General features: G+C 52.4%; 1 protein-coding gene across 1 annotated transcript in view; it reads left to right on the top strand.

The window, feature by feature from the left end:
- Positions 1-17269, top strand: part of LOC139275513 (cell adhesion molecule 2-like) — a 414901-nt gene extending 397632 nt beyond the window's left edge. Inside the window, exons 7-9 of the mRNA XM_070892683.1 lie at positions 4013-4135; positions 15622-15660; positions 17193-17269. Coding sequence (XP_070748784.1) covers positions 4013-4135; positions 15622-15660; positions 17193-17269 — 239 coding nt within the window. The remainder of the gene's footprint in view (positions 1-4012; positions 4136-15621; positions 15661-17192) is intronic.
- The last annotated feature ends 3069 nt before the right edge of the window (positions 17270-20338 follow it).

Below are 20338 nucleotides of genomic sequence, written 5' to 3'. Positions count from 1 at the left end.
ATTACTTGTGGTATTATCCTGTCTATTCCTTAATGGCCCTATTCGCACCCTAACCTTCCCTCTTTTATTGATGTGTCTGTAAAATATTTTATTATTTTGTTTTATGTTCCTTGATCATTTAATTTCATAGTTCCCCTTTGCCGTCCTAATTGTTTTTTTGACTTCTCTCCTATTCCCTTTGTATTCTCCCTTATCATGCGCTCCCTTGCTGTCTCATCATCATAGGCAGTCCCTCAGAATTGAGGAAGACTTGCTTCCAATCTTAGCATGAGTTCTTAGGTGGCTGTACAGTCCAATACGGGAATTACAGTCTCTGTCACAGGTGGGACAGACAGTCGTTGAGGGAAAGGGTGGGTGGGGAGTCTGGTTTGCCGCACGCTCCTTCCGCTGCCTGCGCTTGATTTCTGCATGCTCTCGGCAACGAGACTCGAAGAGCTCAGCGCCCTCCCGAATGCACTTCCTCCACTTAGGGCGGTCTTTGGCCAGGGACTCCGAGGTGTCAGTGGGGATGTTGCACTTTATCAGGACGGCTTTGAGGGTGTCCTTGTAATGTTTACACTCCCCACCTTTGGCTCGTTTGCTGTGAGAGAGCTCCGAGTAGAGCGCTTGCTTTGGGAGTCTCGTATCTGGCATGCGAACTATGTGACCTGCCCAGTGGAACTGATCAAGTGTGGTCAGTGCTTCAATGTTGGGGATGTTGGCCTGGACAAGGACGTTAATGTCGGTGCATCTGTGCTCCCAGCGGATTTGTAGGATCTTGTGGAGACATCGATGGTGGTATTTCTCCAGCGACTTGAGGTGTCTACTGTACATGGTCCACTTCTCTGAGCCATACAGGAGGGTGGGTATTACCACAGCCCTGTAGACCATGAGCTTGGTGACAGTTTTGAAGGCCTGGTCTTCAAACACTTTTCTCCTCAGGCGGCCGAAGGCTGTGCTGGCACACTGGAGGCGGTGTTGAATCTCGTCGTCAATGCCTGCTCTTGTTGATAGGAGGTTCCTGAGATAGGGGAAGTGGTCCACGTTGTCCAGAGCCGCGCCGTGGATCTTAATGTCTGGGGGGCAGTGCTGTGCGACGAGGACAGGCTGGTGGAGGACCTTTGTCTTACTGATGTTTAGCGTAAGGCCCATGCTTTTGTATGCCTGCTGTCTATGTACTCAGTGTATGCCTCTTTCCTTCCCCTCAATTGTTCCCTTATGGCTTTATTCATCCATGGAGTCTCATTAGTGTTTAGTTTGATCTTACCTTTTAGCGGAATATGTTGTTCCTGCACTCTGTTGAACATCATTTTAAATGTTTCCCATTGCTGTTCTACATTGTTTTTTTTGCCAATATTGTTGCCCATTTTATTTTGCCAAGTTCTATTTTCAGCCCCTCAAAATCAGCTTTTCTCCAATCTGTTGCCCTGGTTTTCATCATACTTATGTCCTTCTCAGTTATATTATGGTCACTATTGCCCAGATGTTCCCCTACCTTTACTTCTCTGATCTTCTCTGGTTCATTCCCCATTACTGGATCCAATAGCAAATCCTTGTTGGGCTTTTTACATATTGGGTTAGAATGGAGTCCAGTACACATTGTAGCAACTCCATTCCCTTATCCCCTTTACCCACCTCTTCTGTCCACTTAATATCGGCGTAGTTGAAATCCCCCATGGTTATTATTCTATGTTTTTTACTTATTTCTGTAATTTGTCTGCATATATCTTCCTCCACCTCCCTTCCACTATTGGGTGTTCTGTAGACTACACCTCTTAGTGTGATTAATCCTTTATTATCTTTTATCTCTATCTATATGGATTGTATCTTTGTCTTGCAGATAGCTGCGTCACTTTTTCTACTGCCATTGTTATCCCTGATAAGTACAGCAGCTCCACCTCCCCTTTTCCCTCTCTATATTTTCTAAATATGTTGTCACGATCCGGAGCACGCTGCCTGAAAGGGCGGTGGGAGCAGATTCAAGAGTAACTTTCAAAAGAGAATTGGATAAATACTTGAAAATGAAAAAGACTGCAGGGCCATGTGGAAAGAGGGAGCTTTACTCGAACTTTTGCTATCTGGCCAGTGGTGACACCGATCTTTTATATTGGGTGAGGATTTTCTTGATGTACCAGAGGGAATGTACTAAGCAGAGGTTCCCAACTCTGACCTGTGCTGAGTTAGGTGATCGACAGTTAGTCTCAGTCCCCTGGGCTGGGGATGGCGGGCAAGAATCCGCCACGTGACGCTCACCCGTGAATAACCTGCTGCTGGAGCCGGGGAGCAGGGGGTCACCCAGCCCCCGTGAAGCCCGTACCCCAGGGTCAGTCCGGGACTTCAGGAGGAACAAAACGAGCAGAAACGGGGCAACGCCTATTGTGCAAATATTGAGACCAGTGAAGTTAACACATTAGCTTTCTGCTTCCTACCAACTGTGTTTGCATTTTTTAACGTACGTGTTTATTGCAAATGACGCCGTTTGTTCATGTTTAAATGTAAGAGTAAATACAGGGACCGAGGGTCAGAGAGAAGCCGACAGCTGTGCAGAGATTCACTGGCACACTCTCCCTACACGTTCAGCTCTGCACTGGGAGCCTGGGTCAGAGACAAGGCTGCAACAGATGGATAAATACTTGAAGAGGAAACACTTGCAGGGCTATGGGGAAAGATCGGGGGGAGTGGGACGAGATGGATTGCTCTACCAAAGTACTGGCACAGGCACGATGGGCTGAATGGCCTCCCTGTGTGCTGTATCAGTCCAGCACTGTGCTCCTGACTCTCAATCCCACTCTCCCTTTGAATACAGCTCAGTACTGGGAGTACAGGTCTGGGTGGAGCTGCACTGCAGCCTTGATTCTTGAACCCGAGCTGCTCGCCAGCATTGACAGGTGCCGGGGGCCTGTGACCGGCGAATTTACCCTTTAGTTTCAGCCGAGTTGGACTTCATGCTGTTGTGGTATTGGTAACCATGGACAGCAGGTCCCTTCCCACTCAGCAACCCTGTTCCCCCACCGTGCCTCAAGCTTCAGTACGACCATCCAGCGGGGGAGGGGGGGGGCGGCCTTGGCAGCACACAGCGAGAGCGGAGGGCCGTGTGCTGCACAGCTGGCAGTGCCAACGCCCTATCCACGCAGCGTGCTGCGCTGTCCATGCGTCAAAGGTTTGTATGTGTCCGGTGACAGCCTCCAGGATCCGTTTGCACAGACTCCTGCATGTAGCATTCACACGGTCGCACCGGAGGGACTGGAGTGCATCATCGCCCCCGGCAACCAAATTCTAATTTGATTAAAGCTTTTTCGTTAAATTGTTAATCTAGTGCCCTTGTCAAAGGGGGCATTTGATTTAAGTATCAACAAAACAGTTGTAGCATTCACACCCTCGCTCCCAAGGCCGCTCTGTGTCTCCGGCACCTCGCTCCGCCCGTCCCGCCCTGCCCGTCTGCTCCTGGCCGGTTGGTGACGGAGGGTGGTTCGGGCCCTCGCACAACAGGCTGCCCCCTCCCTCTCCCCCCAGTATTGGGTTGCCAACTCTGATTGGACAGGTTCCTGGAGGTTCCATCACATCACCTCCCGCCCCACCTGCTCAAACAGCCATTTTTCCATCTCAAATCATTTTATCACCAAGAAATAAAAGTGTTTGACAAAGAAGAACACTTTTATGAATGTTTCTCCCTGGGTGCTGCTCCCAGCAGAGCCCTCCGGAGATGAATCTTCAATTCCTGGAGAGTCCAGGGCAATCCTGGAGAGTTGGCAACCCTCGGCCCGTACTTTGTGTTAATCATTGTTTTCATCAGTGGGAGCTGCCAACCTACAACGGTTTTTATTGCCTTTATTTTATATTCAGAGTGTTCTCTGTCCCCTGTTAACATCGGGCAGCCGATGTTAGCCGCTTCATTGCGTCTGTGTATACTTTGGAATGATATTTTGCGTTACTCATTGTTGCACGATCTGTTCGATTGGTTTCATTTTATTTGCGTTGTGTTTTTTTTTGTCTCTTGCCTGTTTCAAGCTTATTTTTTCTTCCCACCAACCAGATGCACCCATCTCTCCGTCTCCCACCATCAACGCCCCTTCCTCCCCTTCCACTAGACCAGTCACAACCCCCGTCACCATAGCAAGCCGGACCGGCAAACCAGCCGCGGTCTCCAGGGCCCGAGGTACAGTATCAATCCTGCATTTCTTCATCGACTAGTTGCCAATGTAGCCGTGAGTAGCGAGTAGTGTTCCTAGCTGGCTTTAGTTGATTGTATAACGGATGCTTTTGGCGAGTAGGGGGGCTCTGAGCGCGATGCTTTAGGTGGACCTGGGTAACTCTTGGTGGTGGCGCTGGGAATGGCTCACGCCTTGCCTGGTATTGCGCTCCATTTGACTTTGCTGGAATGTAAAATCGGGGCTGGGTTTAGATTATCCCAGCCCCGAACCCCCCGTGTTCCCCCCCCCCCCCCCCAGCACAATGGTTAGCTTAAACTTCCCTCCCCTCCCCTCGCTTTCTGTCTAAACTTCACGTCCTCAATGGAAATCCACAGTATTCTGGACACCCCACAGGTTCAGGCAAGGGGTGGGGGGGGGAGGGATAACTGATGCCCCAGAGAGCAAGAACACCCCCCCCCCCGGGTACACTCCCCGGCGAGGGGAGCTGTGGTTGTCACACAGTCGGCCACACGCCCCGGGACAGGAGAAGGTAGCTGGGCCTGTGATACGGTTCCTGCTCCCTGATCCACTGCCTGCTTTGGGATGGTGTGTGTGGATAGATCTGGGATCAGGGTCCGCCCCCCCCCCGACTGCCTTACCCCCTGCCCCGACACTTTGGGGGGGGGGCATTGGAGGGGACTGAACCCCATTGAGGACAGGGGTAAAGGAGGGGGCAAGGAGCCTAACCAGCTGCTGAAATGATCCCACCTATTGACTGTTACAGGGGCAGTGTCGTTCGGGGTTTCTGGTAAAGGAAAACCAGAAACCCAGGGTGCCGGTTAGGCTCAAGCTTTTCAGTCGCGCTGTGTATAGTGTTCACAAATAAGAAACTCAAGACGTTTTCCTTTTCTTCCAATAACTGGTCAGCCACTGGGAGCCTTCTGGTATCTCCTCTGTTCACGGAAAGTGGCCGTCTCTGGCAAGGCCGGCATTTATTGGACATCCTGAGTCGCCCTTGAGAAGGTGGTGGTGAGCCGCCTTCTTGAACCGCTGCAGTCCGTGTGGTGAAGGTGCTCCCACAGTGCTGTTAGGGAGGGAGTTCCAGGATTGTGACCCAGGGACGATGAAGGAACGGCAATATATTTCCAAGACAGGAAGGGAACTTGATGGTGATGGTGTTTGTACGGTGGTGATGGTGTTTGCACGGTAGTGCTGCCCTTATCCTTTTAGGTGGTAGAGGTCACGGGTTTGGGAGGTGCTGCCGAAGAAGCCTTGGCGAGTTGCTGCAGTGCATCTTGTAGATGGTACACACTGCAGCCACGGTGCGCCGGTGGTGGAGGAGGTGAATGTTGAAGGTGGGGGATGGGGTGTCGATCAAGTCGGCTGCTTTTGTGCTGGATGATGTCGAGCTTCTTGAGTGTTGTTGGAGCTGCACTCATCCAGGCAAGTGGAGAGTATTCCATCACACTCCTGACTTGTGCCTTGTAGATGGTGGAAAGGCTTTGGGGAGTCAGGAGGTGAGACACTCGCTGCAGATACCCAGCCTCTGACCTACTCTTGTAGCCACAGTATTTATGTGGCTGGTCCAGTTAAGTTTCTGGTCAACGGTGACCCCCAGGATGTTGATGGGAGGGGATTCGGCAATGGTAATGCCGTTGAATGTCAAGGGGAGGTGGTTAGACTCTCGCTTGTTGGAGATAGTCATTGCCTGGCACTTCTGTGGTGTGAATATTACTTGCCACTTATCAGCCGAAGCCTGAATGTTGTCCGGGTCTTGCTGCAGCGGGCATGGACTGCTCCATTATCTGAGGAGTTGCGAATGGAACTGAACACTGCAATCATCAGCGAACATCCCCACTTCTGACCTTATGATGGAGGGAAGGCCATTGATGAAGCAGCTGAAGATGGTTGGGCCTAGGACACTGCCCTGAGGAACTCCTGCAGTGATGTCCTGGGGCTGAGATGATTGACCTCCAACAACCACAACCATCTTCCTTTGTGCTGGGTCTGACTCCAACCAGTGGAGAGTTTTCCCCCTGATTCCCAGTGACTTCAGTTTTACTCGGGCTCCTTGATGCCACACTCGGTCAAATGCTGTCTTGATGTCGAGGGCAGTCACTCTCACCTCACCTCTGGAATGCAGCTCTTTTGTCCATGTTTGGACCAAGGCTGTAATGAGATCTGGAGCAGAGTGGTCCTGGTAGAACCCAAACTGAGCATCAGTGAGCAGGTTATTGGTGAGTAAGTGCCGCTTGATAGCACTGTTGACGACACCTTCCATCACTTTGCTGATGATTGAGAGTAGACTGATAGGGCGGTAATTGGCCGGATTGGATTCGTCCTGCTTTTTGTGGACAGGACATACAATGAGATTGTACCGGATCTGTCATCAACATACGTGAGAAAATAAATCAGAACGGGAGTCAGAATCCCAAGGACAGGGAAGGATGGGAACTCCCTCTGCTTCATTTATAATCTCCGTCCCACAGTCCAGCTCAGTCATTGCCCCTTCTGATAAATTGAACCACGCGTTATCCTGCACACTCTAACATCAGTGTGTCCATCCCTGGCAAAATTAGAAAGCAAGGAAAGATTTGCATTTACATAGCACCTTTCACGACCTCAGGACGTCCCAAAGCACTTCACAGCCAATGAAATACTTTTGGAGTGTAGTGACTGTTGTAATGTGGGAAATGCGGCAGCCAATTTGCGCACAGCAAGCTCCCACACACAGCAATGTGATAGTGACCAGATAACCTGTGTCAGTGATGTTGAGGGATAAATTTGCAGGGATGTGGGGGCAGAGCAGGGAGTGGGACTAATTGGATCGCTCTGTCACAGAGCCGGCACAGGCACGATGGGCCGAATGGCCTTCTGTGCCGTATCATTCTACGATTTTATGATACTCCACAGTGGAATCTGACAGCAACTGTACCAGCTCATGTCACTCATAATCCAGCCAACATCCAATGCTGCTCATCCTTTACTTTGCTTCAAGCAGCTGACCGCCACCTGAGAAGTCCATTCCCATTTCCACATCATCAGCGCAGCCTGGGTATAACTGGGGAATCGTGTACACACGACCGTTGTAAATACTGAGGAATGTTCACTTACATTGGGTTGCCAGTGGCCCGACACTCTAGCCTCAGTTCATCTCCCTCTCGAGCAAAGTTCCTGGAGAAATCAATCTTCACCGAAGGTACATTTGTAATACATCAATAAAGGCAAAGATAATGTGTGTTGCTTGAGATAAATTATCACAGAAGACAAAGATATTGGAAAATAGGAACAGGTGGAAGCCTTTTCACCCCTCGAGCCTGCTCCGCCATTCAATGGGATCGTGGCTGATCTGTGACCTAACTCCATAAACCCGCCTTTGGCCCATATCCCTTAATACCTTTGGTTAACAAAACTTATCAATCTCAGATTTAGAATTAACGATTAATCCAGCATCAGTTGCCTTTTGTGGAAGAGAGTTCCAAACTTATACCATCCATTGTGTTTCCTGATTTCACTCCTGAAAGGTCTGGCTCTAATCTTTAGACTATGCCTGCTAATCCTCAACTCCCCAACCAGCAGAAATAGTTTCTCTCGATCTATCGTATCTGTTCCCCTTAATATCTTGAAAACTTCAATCAAATGACCGCTTAAACTTCTAAATACAATCCTAATTTGTGTAATCTCGCCTCATAACTTAACCTTTGGCGTTCGGGTATCATTCTGGTAAACCTTCGCTGCATTCCCTCCAAGGCCAATATAACCTTCCCCAGGTGTGGTGCCCAGAACTGCTCACAGTGCTCCAGGTGTGGTCTAACCAGGGCCCTGTACAGCTGCAGCATAACCTCTACCCCCTTTGTATTTTAGAGTTATTGGAATTGAGAAGAATGAGAGGTGATCTCATTGAAACATATCATATTCTGAGGGGGATTGACAGGGTAGATGCTGAGAGGATGTTTCCCCCGGGCTGGGGAGTCTAGAACCAGGTCACAGTCTCAGGATAAGGGGTCGGACATTTAGGACTGAGATGAGGAGGAATTTCTTCACTCAGAGGGTGGTGAATCTTTGGAATTCTCTGCCCTAGAGGCTGTGGAGGCTCAGTCATTGAGTATATTCAAGGCTCAGATCGATAGGTTTTTGGACTCCAGGGGAAGTAAAGGATATGGAGATCAGGTGGAAAGTGGATTTGAGGTCGATGATCAGCCATGATATTATTAAATGGCGGAGCAGGCTCACGGGGCTGCATGGCCTCCTCCTGATCCTATTTCTTATGTTCTTAAGTATTCTAGTCCTCTAGATTTAAAGACCAGCATTCTATCAGCCTTTTTGATTATTTTCTGTACCTGTCCGTGATATTTTAATGAGCGATGTACCGGGACCCCAAATCCACTGTTTCTAGCCATTCACCGTTTAGAAAGCCCCCTGTTCTGTCCTTTTTAGGTCCACAATTGGAGCTCAGACTTGCCGATATTGATATCCATTTGCCACAGTTGTGCCATTTCACTTAATCCATCGCTATCCCTTTGTAATAGAGGACCGACTCCTGGTCCTGATTCTTATGTTCTGAGAGAGAGCATGAACGTGAGGAGTAAGTGACCCCTGCCTTTCTGTCGCACAGATTGAGGTGGGCAGCAGGCAAATGTCTCACTCACAAGGCCCAAACCAGCACCATGAAATGAGCTTCATTCACAGATTTCAACTCCACAGTTGTTACTGTGAAATAAATCCCACCAAACTGTTTATGACGCCTCCTTGGAGTGAAAGGTCAAATCTACGTTTGGCAGGAGCTACATCCCATCACAATGCAACTCGGCCGTGTCTGTGCAATTCGACTTGTGCAACCCCCATAGTTCATCTTCCCTAAATTATCATTGGCCCTTGTCGTTGGCAGGCGATGCGCTGGGATTGAAAGCCTGTGCTGGAATATATATTGTCGGGCTGTGGCCTCAGCCAGGAGCCCAGCTTGTGTCTGTGCAATGTTTAGCTGCCGCCTTCAACGTTTAATGTTCTCACACACCTGCTCGATATCTGGCCATTCAGGTAATAAATCTCAAGCTGTGCTCACTGATTACAAACCAAATAACGGTGCTCAGCACTGTCTGTCCGCCTAGCTGGGGCTTTGCTGGACCAGTGTGCTCACATCGCACTCACACACCCCCATCCGTTACACAATCAGACCACAGTCAGGTTCCTGCTCACAACCAGGCAAACCCCTCACTGTGCGTCTCAGCAAATCTCTTTCACTCTGTCCATTACTGGGCCTGTCGTCAGAATGACACATCCACTGATTTAGGGTGTGGCGGGGAGGGGGGGGCGGGCGGTGTCGGGCCGGGCAGGGTGAGGCGGGGGCATGGGTCGGGCAGGGTGGGGCGGGGGGGGGGACAGGTGGGGCAGGGGGAACGGGCCGGGCAGGATGAGGCGGGGGCATGGGTCGGGCAGGGTGGGGCGGGGGGGAATGGGTCGGGCAGGGTGGGACGGGTGGGGCGGGCGAATGGGTCGGGCAGGGTGGGAGGGGGTTGAGGACAGGCAAGGGGCGGGAGGGGGATAAGTGCAGGCGGGGGGTGGGAGGGGGTAGGAGGGGGATGAGGGCAGACGGGGGGGTGGTGGGAGGGGGTTGAGGGCAGGCAGGTTGTGGGCAGGAGGATGTTCTGGGTGGTCAAATACACTCCACTTGCGAAATGTCTATGATTTTGTTTTATAGTTCGGGCAACCATGCCTGAGATAATTTGATAAACACAGATACAAGGAATTTTCCTGCAGCGCTGGTCAGTTCCACAATTCGAGCGGTGAATCAGCAGGCCATGCACTTCATAAAAACATAAAAAATAGGGAGCAAGTGGAGCAAGTGTCAGTCGGGGAACATTTAGGGAACAGTGATCATAGTATCATAAGATTTAGATTAGCTATGGAAAAGGACAGGGAGCAATCCAGAGTAAAAATACTTAATTGATGGATGGCCAATTTCAGTGGCTTGAGAATGGATCTGGCCTGGGTAAACTGGAATCAAAGATTGTTGGCAATCTTGTAATCAAACAATGGACAGCCTTTAAAGAGGAGACGGTTCGGGTACAGTCGAGGCCATGAGGGGCAACTAAAGCCAGAGCTCCCTGGATGATGAAACAGATAGAGTGAGATGAAGCAGAAAAAGGGGACGTATGGCAGATGTCGGGTTGAGAATAAGGTGAGAACTAGGCTGAATATAAAAAGTTCAGAGGGGAAAGTGAAAAAGGAAAGAAGAGGGACAGAGGGTGTGAGAATAGATTGGCAGCTAACATAAAAGAGAATCCAAAAGTCTTCTATAGGCTTATAAATAGTAAACGGGCAGTAAGAGGAGGGGTGGGGCCGATCAGGGACCAAAATAGAGACCTACTCATGGAGGCAGAGGGTATGGCTGAGGTACTAAATGAGTACTTTACATCTGTCTTCACCAAGGAAGAGGATGCTGCCAAAGTCATAGTGAAAGAGGATTTAGTTGAGATACTAACTGGGCTAAAAATTGATAAGGAGGAGGTACCAGAAAGGCTGTCTGTACTTAAAGTAGATCAGTTACTAGGACCAGGTGCGATGCATCCTAGGATGCTGAGGGAAGTAAAGGTGGAAATTGCAATGGTACCAGCCATAATCTTCCAATCCTCGTTGGATACTGGGCTGGGGCCAGAGGCCTGGAGTGTTGCAAATGTTACATCCTTGTTCAAAAAAGAGTGCAAGGATAAACACAGCAGAAGCTGGAGCTGTTCTCCTTGGAGCAGAGAAGGTTGAGAGGAGATTTGATCGAGGTGTTCAAAATCATGAGGGGTCTGGGCAGAGTAGAGAGAGAGAAACTGTTCCATTGGCGGAAGGGCCAAGAACCAGAGGGCACAGATTTAAGGTGATTGGCAGAAGAACAAAAGGCGACACGAGGAAAAACGTTTTTACGCAGCAAGTGGTTAGGATCTGGAATGCACTGCCTGAGAGGGTGGTGGAGGCAGATTCAATTGTGGCTTTCAAAAGGGAATTGGATTAGTATCTGAAGGGAAACATTTTGCTGGAATGTTGTTTGATAAGGGTCTTGGGACATTTAAAGCATATTAAGGGCACTATATAAATGGAAGTTGTTATAAGATGGAGGTTTGCGTGCATGGCAATGGAATATTGCCATCTTACAGCTGAAATTGTAGAGGCAAATAATGCACTCAAACCAGCATGTTGCAAATATAGACTCTTCTGTATCAAGGGGGGACAAGGTGAACAATAACAGCAGCTTGCTTTTATGTAAAGCCTCTATTGTAGTAAAATGCCCCAAGGCGCTTCACAGGAGCAATTATTGACACTGAGCCACCTAAGGAGATATTAGGGCAGGTGACCAAAAGCTTGGTCAAAGAGGTCGGTTTTAAGGAGCATCTTAAAGGAGGAAAGAGAGGCGGAGAGGTTTCAGGAGGGAGTTCCAGAGTGTAGGGCCCAGGCAGCTGAAGGCACGGCCACCAATGGTGGAGTGAAGTAAATTGGGGATGTACAAGAGGCCAGAATTGGAGGAGCGCAGGGATCTCGGAGGGTTGTAGAGTTGGAGGGGATTACAGGGATAGGGAGGGGCGAGGCCATGGAGGGATTTTGATAAAATGGAGGTAAAGTAAAGATGTTGATTATTGGAATTTGAACCACTGGTACAGGGACGGTGATGGGCTGTAATGCTGTGAGCTGGACGGAAGGAAATACTGTACGACTCACTCAGTCCATCTCAGCCGGGTTGTAAGGCAGTATCAGCAAGACAAATGTTGAATAAATCGCGGCAGTGTGACAAGGCAATGAACAGAGCTATCGCTCACCACCCTCTGCAAACACTGCTTGTAGAACTTTACTCCGTCACACAGTCCCAGTGGAGAGTTTAACAGTTCTCAACGCTGTTAACAACAATCGACCATCTCATTTGTTTCAGTCCACATTTCCAAAATCAATGGCAGAAAGCTCATTAGACTAATGGAGCGATGTTTACCTCGCATTGTGAGCCGGTTCCACTGGAGCAGGCCTTGCAACTGCCCAACATTTCACTGACCCACTCTGAGCCAGGAATCCTCAGCTATTGCTGTACATGGGCAAACTCAGAAAAACATCATAGACAATGATGGCAAATCCATCATTACCAGCTGCTATTATAGTGTTACAGTCGCTAGAGTATGTAATGTGTGTAAATTATACAGGCTCAGTGGGTAGCCCGCTCATTCAAGTCCCACTCCAGGGATTTTGGCACATAATCCGAGCTGACACTCCCAGTGCAGTACTGAGGGAGCGCCGCACTGTCGGAAGGGCAGTACTGAGGGAGTGCCGCACTGTCGGAGGGGCAGTACTGAGGGAGCGCCGCACTGTCGGAGGGGCACTACTGAGGGAGCGCCGCACTGTCGGAGGGGCAGTACTGAGGGAGCGCCGCACTGTCGGGGGGGCAGTACTGAGGGAGCGTTGCACTGTCGTAGGGGCAGTCCCAAGGGAGCACCGTACTGTCGGAGGGGCAGTACTGAGGGAGCGCCGCACTGTCGGAGGGGCAATACTGAGGGAAGGCTGCACTGTCGGAGGGGCAGTACTGAGGGAGCGCCGTACTGTCGGAGGGGCAGTACTGAGGGAGCACCGTACTGTCGGAGGGGCAGTACTGAGGGAGCATTGCAATGTCGGAGAGGCAGTACTGAGGGAGTGCCGTTTTGTCAGAGGGGCAGTACTGAGGGAGCGCCGCACTGTCGGAAGGGCAGTACTGAGGAAGCGCTGCACTGTCAGAGGGGCAGTACTGAGGGAGTGTTGCACTGTCGGAGGGGCAGTACTGAGGGAGCGCTACACTGTCGCAGGGGCACTACTGAGGGAGTGCTGCACTGTCGGAGGGGCAGTACTGAGGGAGCACTGCACTGTCGGAGGGGCAGTACTAAGGGAAGGCTGCACTGTCAGAGGGGTAGTACTGAAGGAGCGTCATACTGTCGGAGTGGCGTTACTAAGGGAGTGCCGCTCTGTCAGAGGGGCAGTACTGAGGGAGCGCTACACTGTTGGAGGGTCACTACTGAGGGAGCGCTGCACTGTCGGAGGGGCAATACTGAGAGAGCGCTGCACTGTCGGAGGGGCAGTACTGAGGGAGCGCTACACTGTCGCAGGGGCACTACTGAGGGAGTGCCGCACTGTCGGAGGGGCAGTACTGAGGGAGCGCTGCACTGTCGGAGGGGCAGTACTGAGGGAGTGTAGCACTGTCGGAGTGGCAGTACTGAGGGAGTGTTGCACTGTCGGAGGGGCAGTACTGAGGAAGCGCTGCACTGTCGGAGGGGCAGTACTGAGGGAGCGCTGCACTGTCGGAGGGGCAGTACTGAGGGAGTGTAGCACTGTCGGAGTGGCAGTACTGAGGGAGTGTTGCACTGTCGGAGGGGCAGTACTGAGGGAGTGTTGCACTGTCGGAGGGGCAGTACTGAGGGAGTGTTGCACTGTCGGAGGGGCAGTACTGAGGGAGTGTTGCACTGTCGGAGGGTCAGTACTGAGGGAGTGCTACACTGTCGGAGTGGCAGTACTGAGGGAGTGTTGCACTGTGAGGTACCGCCTTTCAGATGAGACATTAAACCTCCCTCAGGTGGATGTAAAAGATCGCACGGCACTATTTTGAAGAGCCGGGGAGTTATCCCTGAAGTCTTGGGGCCAATATCTATCCCACAACCAACGTCACTAAAGCAGTTTATTTGGTCATTATCACATTGCTGTTTGTAGGAGCTTGCTGTGTGAAAAATTGGCTGCTGCGTTTACCCACATTACAACAGTGACTACACTCCAAAAATACATAATTGAATACTACTTTGGGATGTCCTGAGGCCCTGAAAGGCGCTACATAAATGCAAGTTCCCACTCTTGGGCTGGAGAGAGCAGAATGTGTCTGGGCCTGTGTTCCAGGTTGCTGTACCCTGAGCCCTGCGTGTAGGTAGGAGGTAGGGGTGGGATTGGGCTCGGCTCGCCTGTCTGCACTGGCGAGACTGCCACATGGGGAACAGCTGTGTTACCAGGAGGCTGCTGGCACCTGTCGAATTGCCGGCCAGCATGAATCCGCACCCTCAGTGAAGGAGCGTGTCGGTGTGTCGTGGTTATGATACTGGCACTGTCAACCACAGGCGATGAGTTCCAATCTCTGCCGCGAAACTCAACTGCTTCAGTAATGTCGTTCAGCCAGCGTAACCTGCCACCTCCAGCCAGTCTGGCCGACCTGTGACTGAGGTCCCACACTATAGGTTTTTATTTATTCGTTCCTGGGATGTGGGTGACGCTGGCAAGGCTGTCATTTATTGCCCATCCCTAATTGCCCCTTGAGAAGGTGGTGGTGAGCCGCCGCCTTGAACCGCTGCAGTCCGTGTGGTGAAGGTGCTCCCACAGTGCTGTTCGGGAGGGAGTTCCAGGATTGTGACCCAGCGACGATGAAGGAACGGCCGATATATTTCCAAGTCAGGATGCTGCGTAACTTGGAGGGGAACGTGGAGGTGGTGGTGTTCCCATGCGCCTGCTGCCCTTGTCCTTCTAGGCGGTAGAGGTCGCGGGTTTGGGAGGTGCTGCTGAAGAAGCCTTGGTGAGTTGCTGCAGTGCATCTTGTAGGTGGTACACACTGCAGCCACGGTGCGCCGGTGGTGGAGGGAGTGAATGTTGAAGGTGGTGGATTAAGTGGGCTGCTTAGTCCTGGATGGTGTCGAGCTCCTCGAGTGTTGTTGGAGCTGCACTTATCCAGGCAAGTGGGGAATATTCCATCACAATCCTGACTTGTGCCTTGTAGGTGGTGAAAAGGCTTTGGGGAGTCAGGAGGTGAGACACTCACTGCAGATACCCAGCCTCTGACCTGCTCTTGTTGCCACAGTATTTATGTGGCTGCTTCATTTAAGTTTCTGGTCAATTCCTGCAGACCTCTCAATAATCAATTTCTTCCAGAAGGCCCTGAACCACTCTCGCAGGGGAACTCACGTGGCATTGCCTTTAGCTCCGAGTAGGGTCAGAGTGATAGCGGGCAGCCGGCTCCAGAGGAAGGAGCTGTTTGGTGCCTCTATAAAGGAGGCTGTTGCGAAGAGGCGAATCGTGGCGGGTTTAGCAGCACTGCGCAAGGCTCAGTGAAGGAAATTGGTGGCCATGAGGTGGGGAGGTCAGCGGGAGGCGTGGGGTCCATGGTATAATGGTCTGTGGGCTCAGTGTGGAGTGGGAGCGAGGGGGCTGAATGAATACGGGTATCCCGCATGGTTTTGGATGTGCTGTCTTGCGTTTCCTGCATTGTGTCCCACGCATGTACAAACGTCATGGCACTGCTGACGTCACCTGCTCCGATCATGTGACCCGCTGCGAGCGAATCATCTTGCTGGTGTGCCCACATGATCAGGTGACGGGCAAGCACCAATCACCATCCTCACAGACCGTGCCGGGGTAACGTCATGTCTTACTGCATTGATTTGTCTCGTGTTTTATTCTTTGTTTTTCTCTTCAGTTTCATACCTTTGGTTTTGTTTTTTTTACCCATGTCACTTGTTGCCTGTCACCTGCACCCTCCCGCCTGCAGCCGCGACCAGTCCCAGCTCCCTAACAAGCCCGGCTCAAGGTAAATGGTTCGGCGTTGACGCACAACATAAATAGGAACAGCAATCGGCCATTTGGCCCCTCGAGCCTGCACCACATGGATCCTGGCAACAACTGAGAGGCTCGATCAATGGTCAGCTGATAGTCCGTCCCCCAAACTGCAGACCCCAGTCCCCCTCTGCCTCCCATGGTCGAATAGTCCCCGACTGTCTCCCATAGTCGAATAGTCCTCGACCCTCTCCCATGATCGCATAGTCCCTCACCGTCTCCCATGGTCGAATAGTCCCCGACCATCTCCCATGGTCGAATAGTCCCCGACCGTCTCCCATGGTCGAATAGTCCCCGACCGTCTCCCATGGTCAAATAGTCCCTCACCATCTCCCATGGTCGATTGATCCCTCACCGGCTCCCATGGTAGAATAGTCCCTCACCGTCTTACATGGTCGAATAGTCCCTCACCGTCTCCCATGATCGAATATTCCATCAAGGTCTCCCATGGTCGAATAGCCCTCTACCGTCTTCCATGGTCGAATAGTCCCTCGCCGTCTTCCATGGACGAATAGTCCCTCACCGGCTCCCATGGCCGAATAGTCCACCACTATCTCCCATAGTTGAATAGTCCCTCACCGGCTCCCATGGTTGAATAGTCCCCCACCATCTCCCATGGTCGAATAGTCCCTCACCATCTCCCATGGTTGAATAGTCGCCCACCGTCTCCCATGGTCGATTGGCCCCTCACCATTTCCCATGGCCGAATAGTCCCTCACCATCTCCCATGGTCGAATAATCCCCCAGCGTCTCCCATGGTCGAATAGTCCCCCACCGCCTCCCATGGTCGAATAGTCCCCCATTGCCTCCCATGGTTGAATAGTCGCCCACCGCCTCCGATGGTCGAATAGTTCCCCACCAGCTCCCATGGTCGAATAGTATCCCACCGCCTCCCATGGTCGAATAGCCCCCACTGCCTCCCATAGTCGAATAATCCCCCACCATCTCCCATGGTCGAATAGCCCTCCATCGCCTCCCATGGCCGAATAGTCCCCCACCACCTCCCATGGTAGAATAGACCCCCACCGCCTCCTATGGACGAATAGTCCCTCACATCTCACATGGTCGAATAATCCTCCAGCATCTCCCATGGTTGAATAGTCCCCCACCGCCTCCCATGGTCGAGTAGTACACCATTGCCTCCCATGGTCAAAAAGTCCCCCACCGTCTCCTATGGTCGAATAGTCCCCCACCACCTCCCATGGCAAGTGTGACCATTGGGCCCCAGCTGAAAGCAGCCCCATTGATCAGTGCCTCTGGGTTGCTGAGGCGTGCGAGTTAGATAGTGGATTGGTTTGGATCTGGGGCCTCGCAGTGGGTTTGAGCGAGCTGTGCTTGAGTTTGGGATATGTTGTTTGGAAGGTTTACAGTGATGGGAGATGTCTGAGTGACAGTACCTGTTGCCCGCTGCCCAGCAATACCCACTCAGCAGCTCCGTCCGACACAGGGGCTGATTATCTGCGGTGCACAGTGCTATCTATGTTTAAGACCACACCTTGTACTCAGGCTACCTCGCATCCTGTGCAGCTCAACCTCACACGCACAAACTCTTCCTGTGCACTTGGGACATCAGCTCACAGTAACTGCCTCCTGAGATCACAGAGATCAGTTTCTTAATCGATAAGGCAATAAGGGGTTATGGGGAGCGGGCAGGGAAGTGGACGTGAGTCCATGATCTTATTAAATGGCGGAGCAGGATCGAGGGGCCGTATGGCCGACATGTACACAGGTGGGCGATGGGAGGCTCTTGCAGGGCTGTGATGCCCACCACTGACAATAGCCTGTCGACACTCACTGTCTGGGACAACACTTGAAGAATGAGCACTTAGGAAATGGACGAGGGCAAGTGTGTGTGGGACCCATACCTCAGTGAGAGTCAGCGTGTGTGGGACCCGTACCCCAGTGAGAGTCAGTCTGTGTGGGACACGTACCCGAGTGAGAGTCAGTGTATAGGCCCCGTACTCCAGTGAGAGTCAGTGTGTGTGGGACCCGTACCCCAGTGAGAGTCGGTGTGTGTGGGACCAGTACGCAAGTGAGAGTCAGTGTGTGTGGGACCCGTACCCCAGTGAGAGTCGGTGTGTGTGGGACCCGTACCCCAGGGAGAGTAGGTGTGTGTGGGACCCGTACCCCAGTGAGAGTCAGTGTGTGTGGGACCCGTACCCCAGTGAGAGTCAGTGCGTGTGGGACACGTACCCCAGTGAGAGTCAGTGTGTGTGGGACCCGTACCCCAGTGAGAGTCAGTGGTGTGTGGGACCCTCACCCCAGTGAGAGTCAGTATGAGTTGGACCCGTACCCCAGTGAGAGTCAGTGTGTGTGGGACCCGTACTTCAGTGAGAGTCAGTGTGTGTGGGACCCATACCCCAGTGAGAGTCGGTGAGTGTGGGACCCATAAGCCAGTGAGAGTCAGTATGAGGGACCCATACCCAAGTGAGAGTCAGTGTGTGTGGGACACGTACACCAGTGAGAGTCCGTGCGAGTGGGACCCGTACCCGAGTGAGAATCAGTGTGTCTGGGGCCCGGACTTCAGTGAGAGTCAGTGTGTGTGGGACCCGTACCCCAGTGAGAGTCAGTGTGTGTGAGACCCGTACCCCAGTGAGAGTCAGTGTGTATGGGACCCGTACCCCAGTGAGAGTCAGTGTGTGTGGGACCCGTACCCCAGTGAGAGTCAGTGTGTGTGAGACCCGTACCCCAGTTAGAGTCATTGTGTATGGGACCCGTACCCCAGTGAGAGTCAGTGTGTGTGAGACCCGTACCCCAGTGAGAATCAGTGTGTGTGGGACCCGTACCTCACTTAGAGTCGGTGTGTATGGGAACCATACCTCAGTGAGAGTCAGTGTGTGTGGAACCCTTATCCAGTGAGAGTCAGCGTGTGTGGGACCCGTATCCCAGTGAGAATCAGTGTGTGTGGGACCTGTACCCCAGTGAGAGTCAGTGTGTGTGGGATACGTACCCCAGTGAGAGTCGGTGTGTGTGGGACCCATACTCCACTGAGAGTCAGTGTGTCTGGGACCCAACCCTAGTGAGAGTCAGGGTGTGTGGGACCTGTACCCCAGTGAGAGGCAGTGTGTGTGGGACCCATACCCCAGTGAGAGTCAGTGTATGTGGGATCCATACCCCAGTGAGAGTCAGTGTGTGTGACCCGTACCCCAGTGAGAGTCAGTGTGTGTGGGACCTGTACCCCAGTGAGAGTCAGTGTGTGTGGGACCCATACCCCAGTGAGAGTCAGTGTGTGTGGGACCCGTACCCCAGTGAGAGTCAGTGTATGTGGGATCCATACCCCAGTGAGAGTCATTGGTGTGTGGGACCATCACCCCAGTGAGAGTCAGTATGAGTTGGACCCGTACCCCGGTGAGAGTCAGTGTGTGTGGGACCTGTACCCCAGTGAGAGTCAGTGTATGTGGGATCCATACCCCAGTGAGAGTCAGTGTGTGTGGGACCCGTACCCCACTGAGAGTCAGTGTGTGTGGGATCCATACCCCAGTGAGAGTCAGTGTGTCTGGGATCCGTACCCCAGTGAGTGTCAGTGTGTGTGGGATCCATACCCCAGTGAGAGTCAGTGTGTCTGGGACCTGTACCCCAGTGAGAGTCGGTGTGTGTGGGACCTGTACCCCAGTGAGAGTCAGTGTGTGGGACCCTTACCCAAGTGAGAGTCAGTATGTGTGGGACCCGTACCCCACTGAGAGTCAGTGTGTGTGGGACCCGTATCCCATTGAGAGTCAGTGTGTGTGAGACCCGTAGCCCAGTGAGAGTCAGTGTGTGTGGGACCCGTAACCCAGTGAGAGTCGGCGTTTGTGGGACCCTTACCCCAGTGAGAATCGGTGTGTGTGGGACCCATACCCCAGTGAGAGTAAGTGTGTGTGGGACCTGTATCCCAGTGAGAGTCAGTGTGTGTGACACAACCCCAGTGAGAGTCAGGGTGTGTGGGATCCGTACCCTAGTGAGTGTCAGTGTGTGTGGGACATGTACCACAGTGAGAGTCAGGGTGTGTGGGACCCGTACCCCACTGAGAGTCGGTGTGTATGGGACCCGTACCCCAGTGAGAGTCAGTGTGTGTGGGACCTGTACCCCAGTGAAAGTCGGTGTTTGTGGGACCCATACCCCAGTGAGAGTCGGTGTGTGTGGGACCCGTACTCCACTGAGAGTCAGTGTGTGTGGGATCCGTACCCCAGTGAGAGTCGGAGTGTATGTAACCCGTAGCCCAGTGAGAGTCGGTGAGTGTGGGACCCATAACCCAGTCAGAGTCCGTATGTGGGACCCATACCCAAGTGAGAGTCAGTGTGTGTGGGACACGTACCCCAGTGAGAGTCAGTGCGTGTGGGATCCGTACCCGAGTGAGAGTCAGTTTGTCTGGGGCCCGGACTCCAGTGAGAGTCAGTGTGTGTGGGACCCGTACCCCAGTGAGAGTCAGTGTGTGTGGGACCCGTACCCCACTGAGAGTCAGTGTGTGTGGGGCCCGGACTCCAGTGAGGGTCAGTGTGTGTGAGACCCGTACCCCAGTGAGAGTCAGTGTGTGTGGGACCCGTACCCCAGTGAGAGTCGGTGTGTATGGGACCAGTACGCAAGTGAGAGTCAGTGTGTGTGGGACCCGTACCCCAGTGAGAGTCGGTGTGTGTGGGACCCGTACCCCAGTGAGAGTCAGTGTCTGTGGGACC

The sequence above is a fragment of the Pristiophorus japonicus genome, chromosome 11, assembly GCF_044704955.1.
Source record: "Pristiophorus japonicus isolate sPriJap1 chromosome 11, sPriJap1.hap1, whole genome shotgun sequence".
Lineage (NCBI taxonomy): Eukaryota > Metazoa > Chordata > Chondrichthyes > Pristiophoridae > Pristiophorus > Pristiophorus japonicus.
The sequence above is the reverse complement of the archived record's forward strand: the minus strand, read 5'-3'. Positions and strand labels throughout refer to the sequence as shown.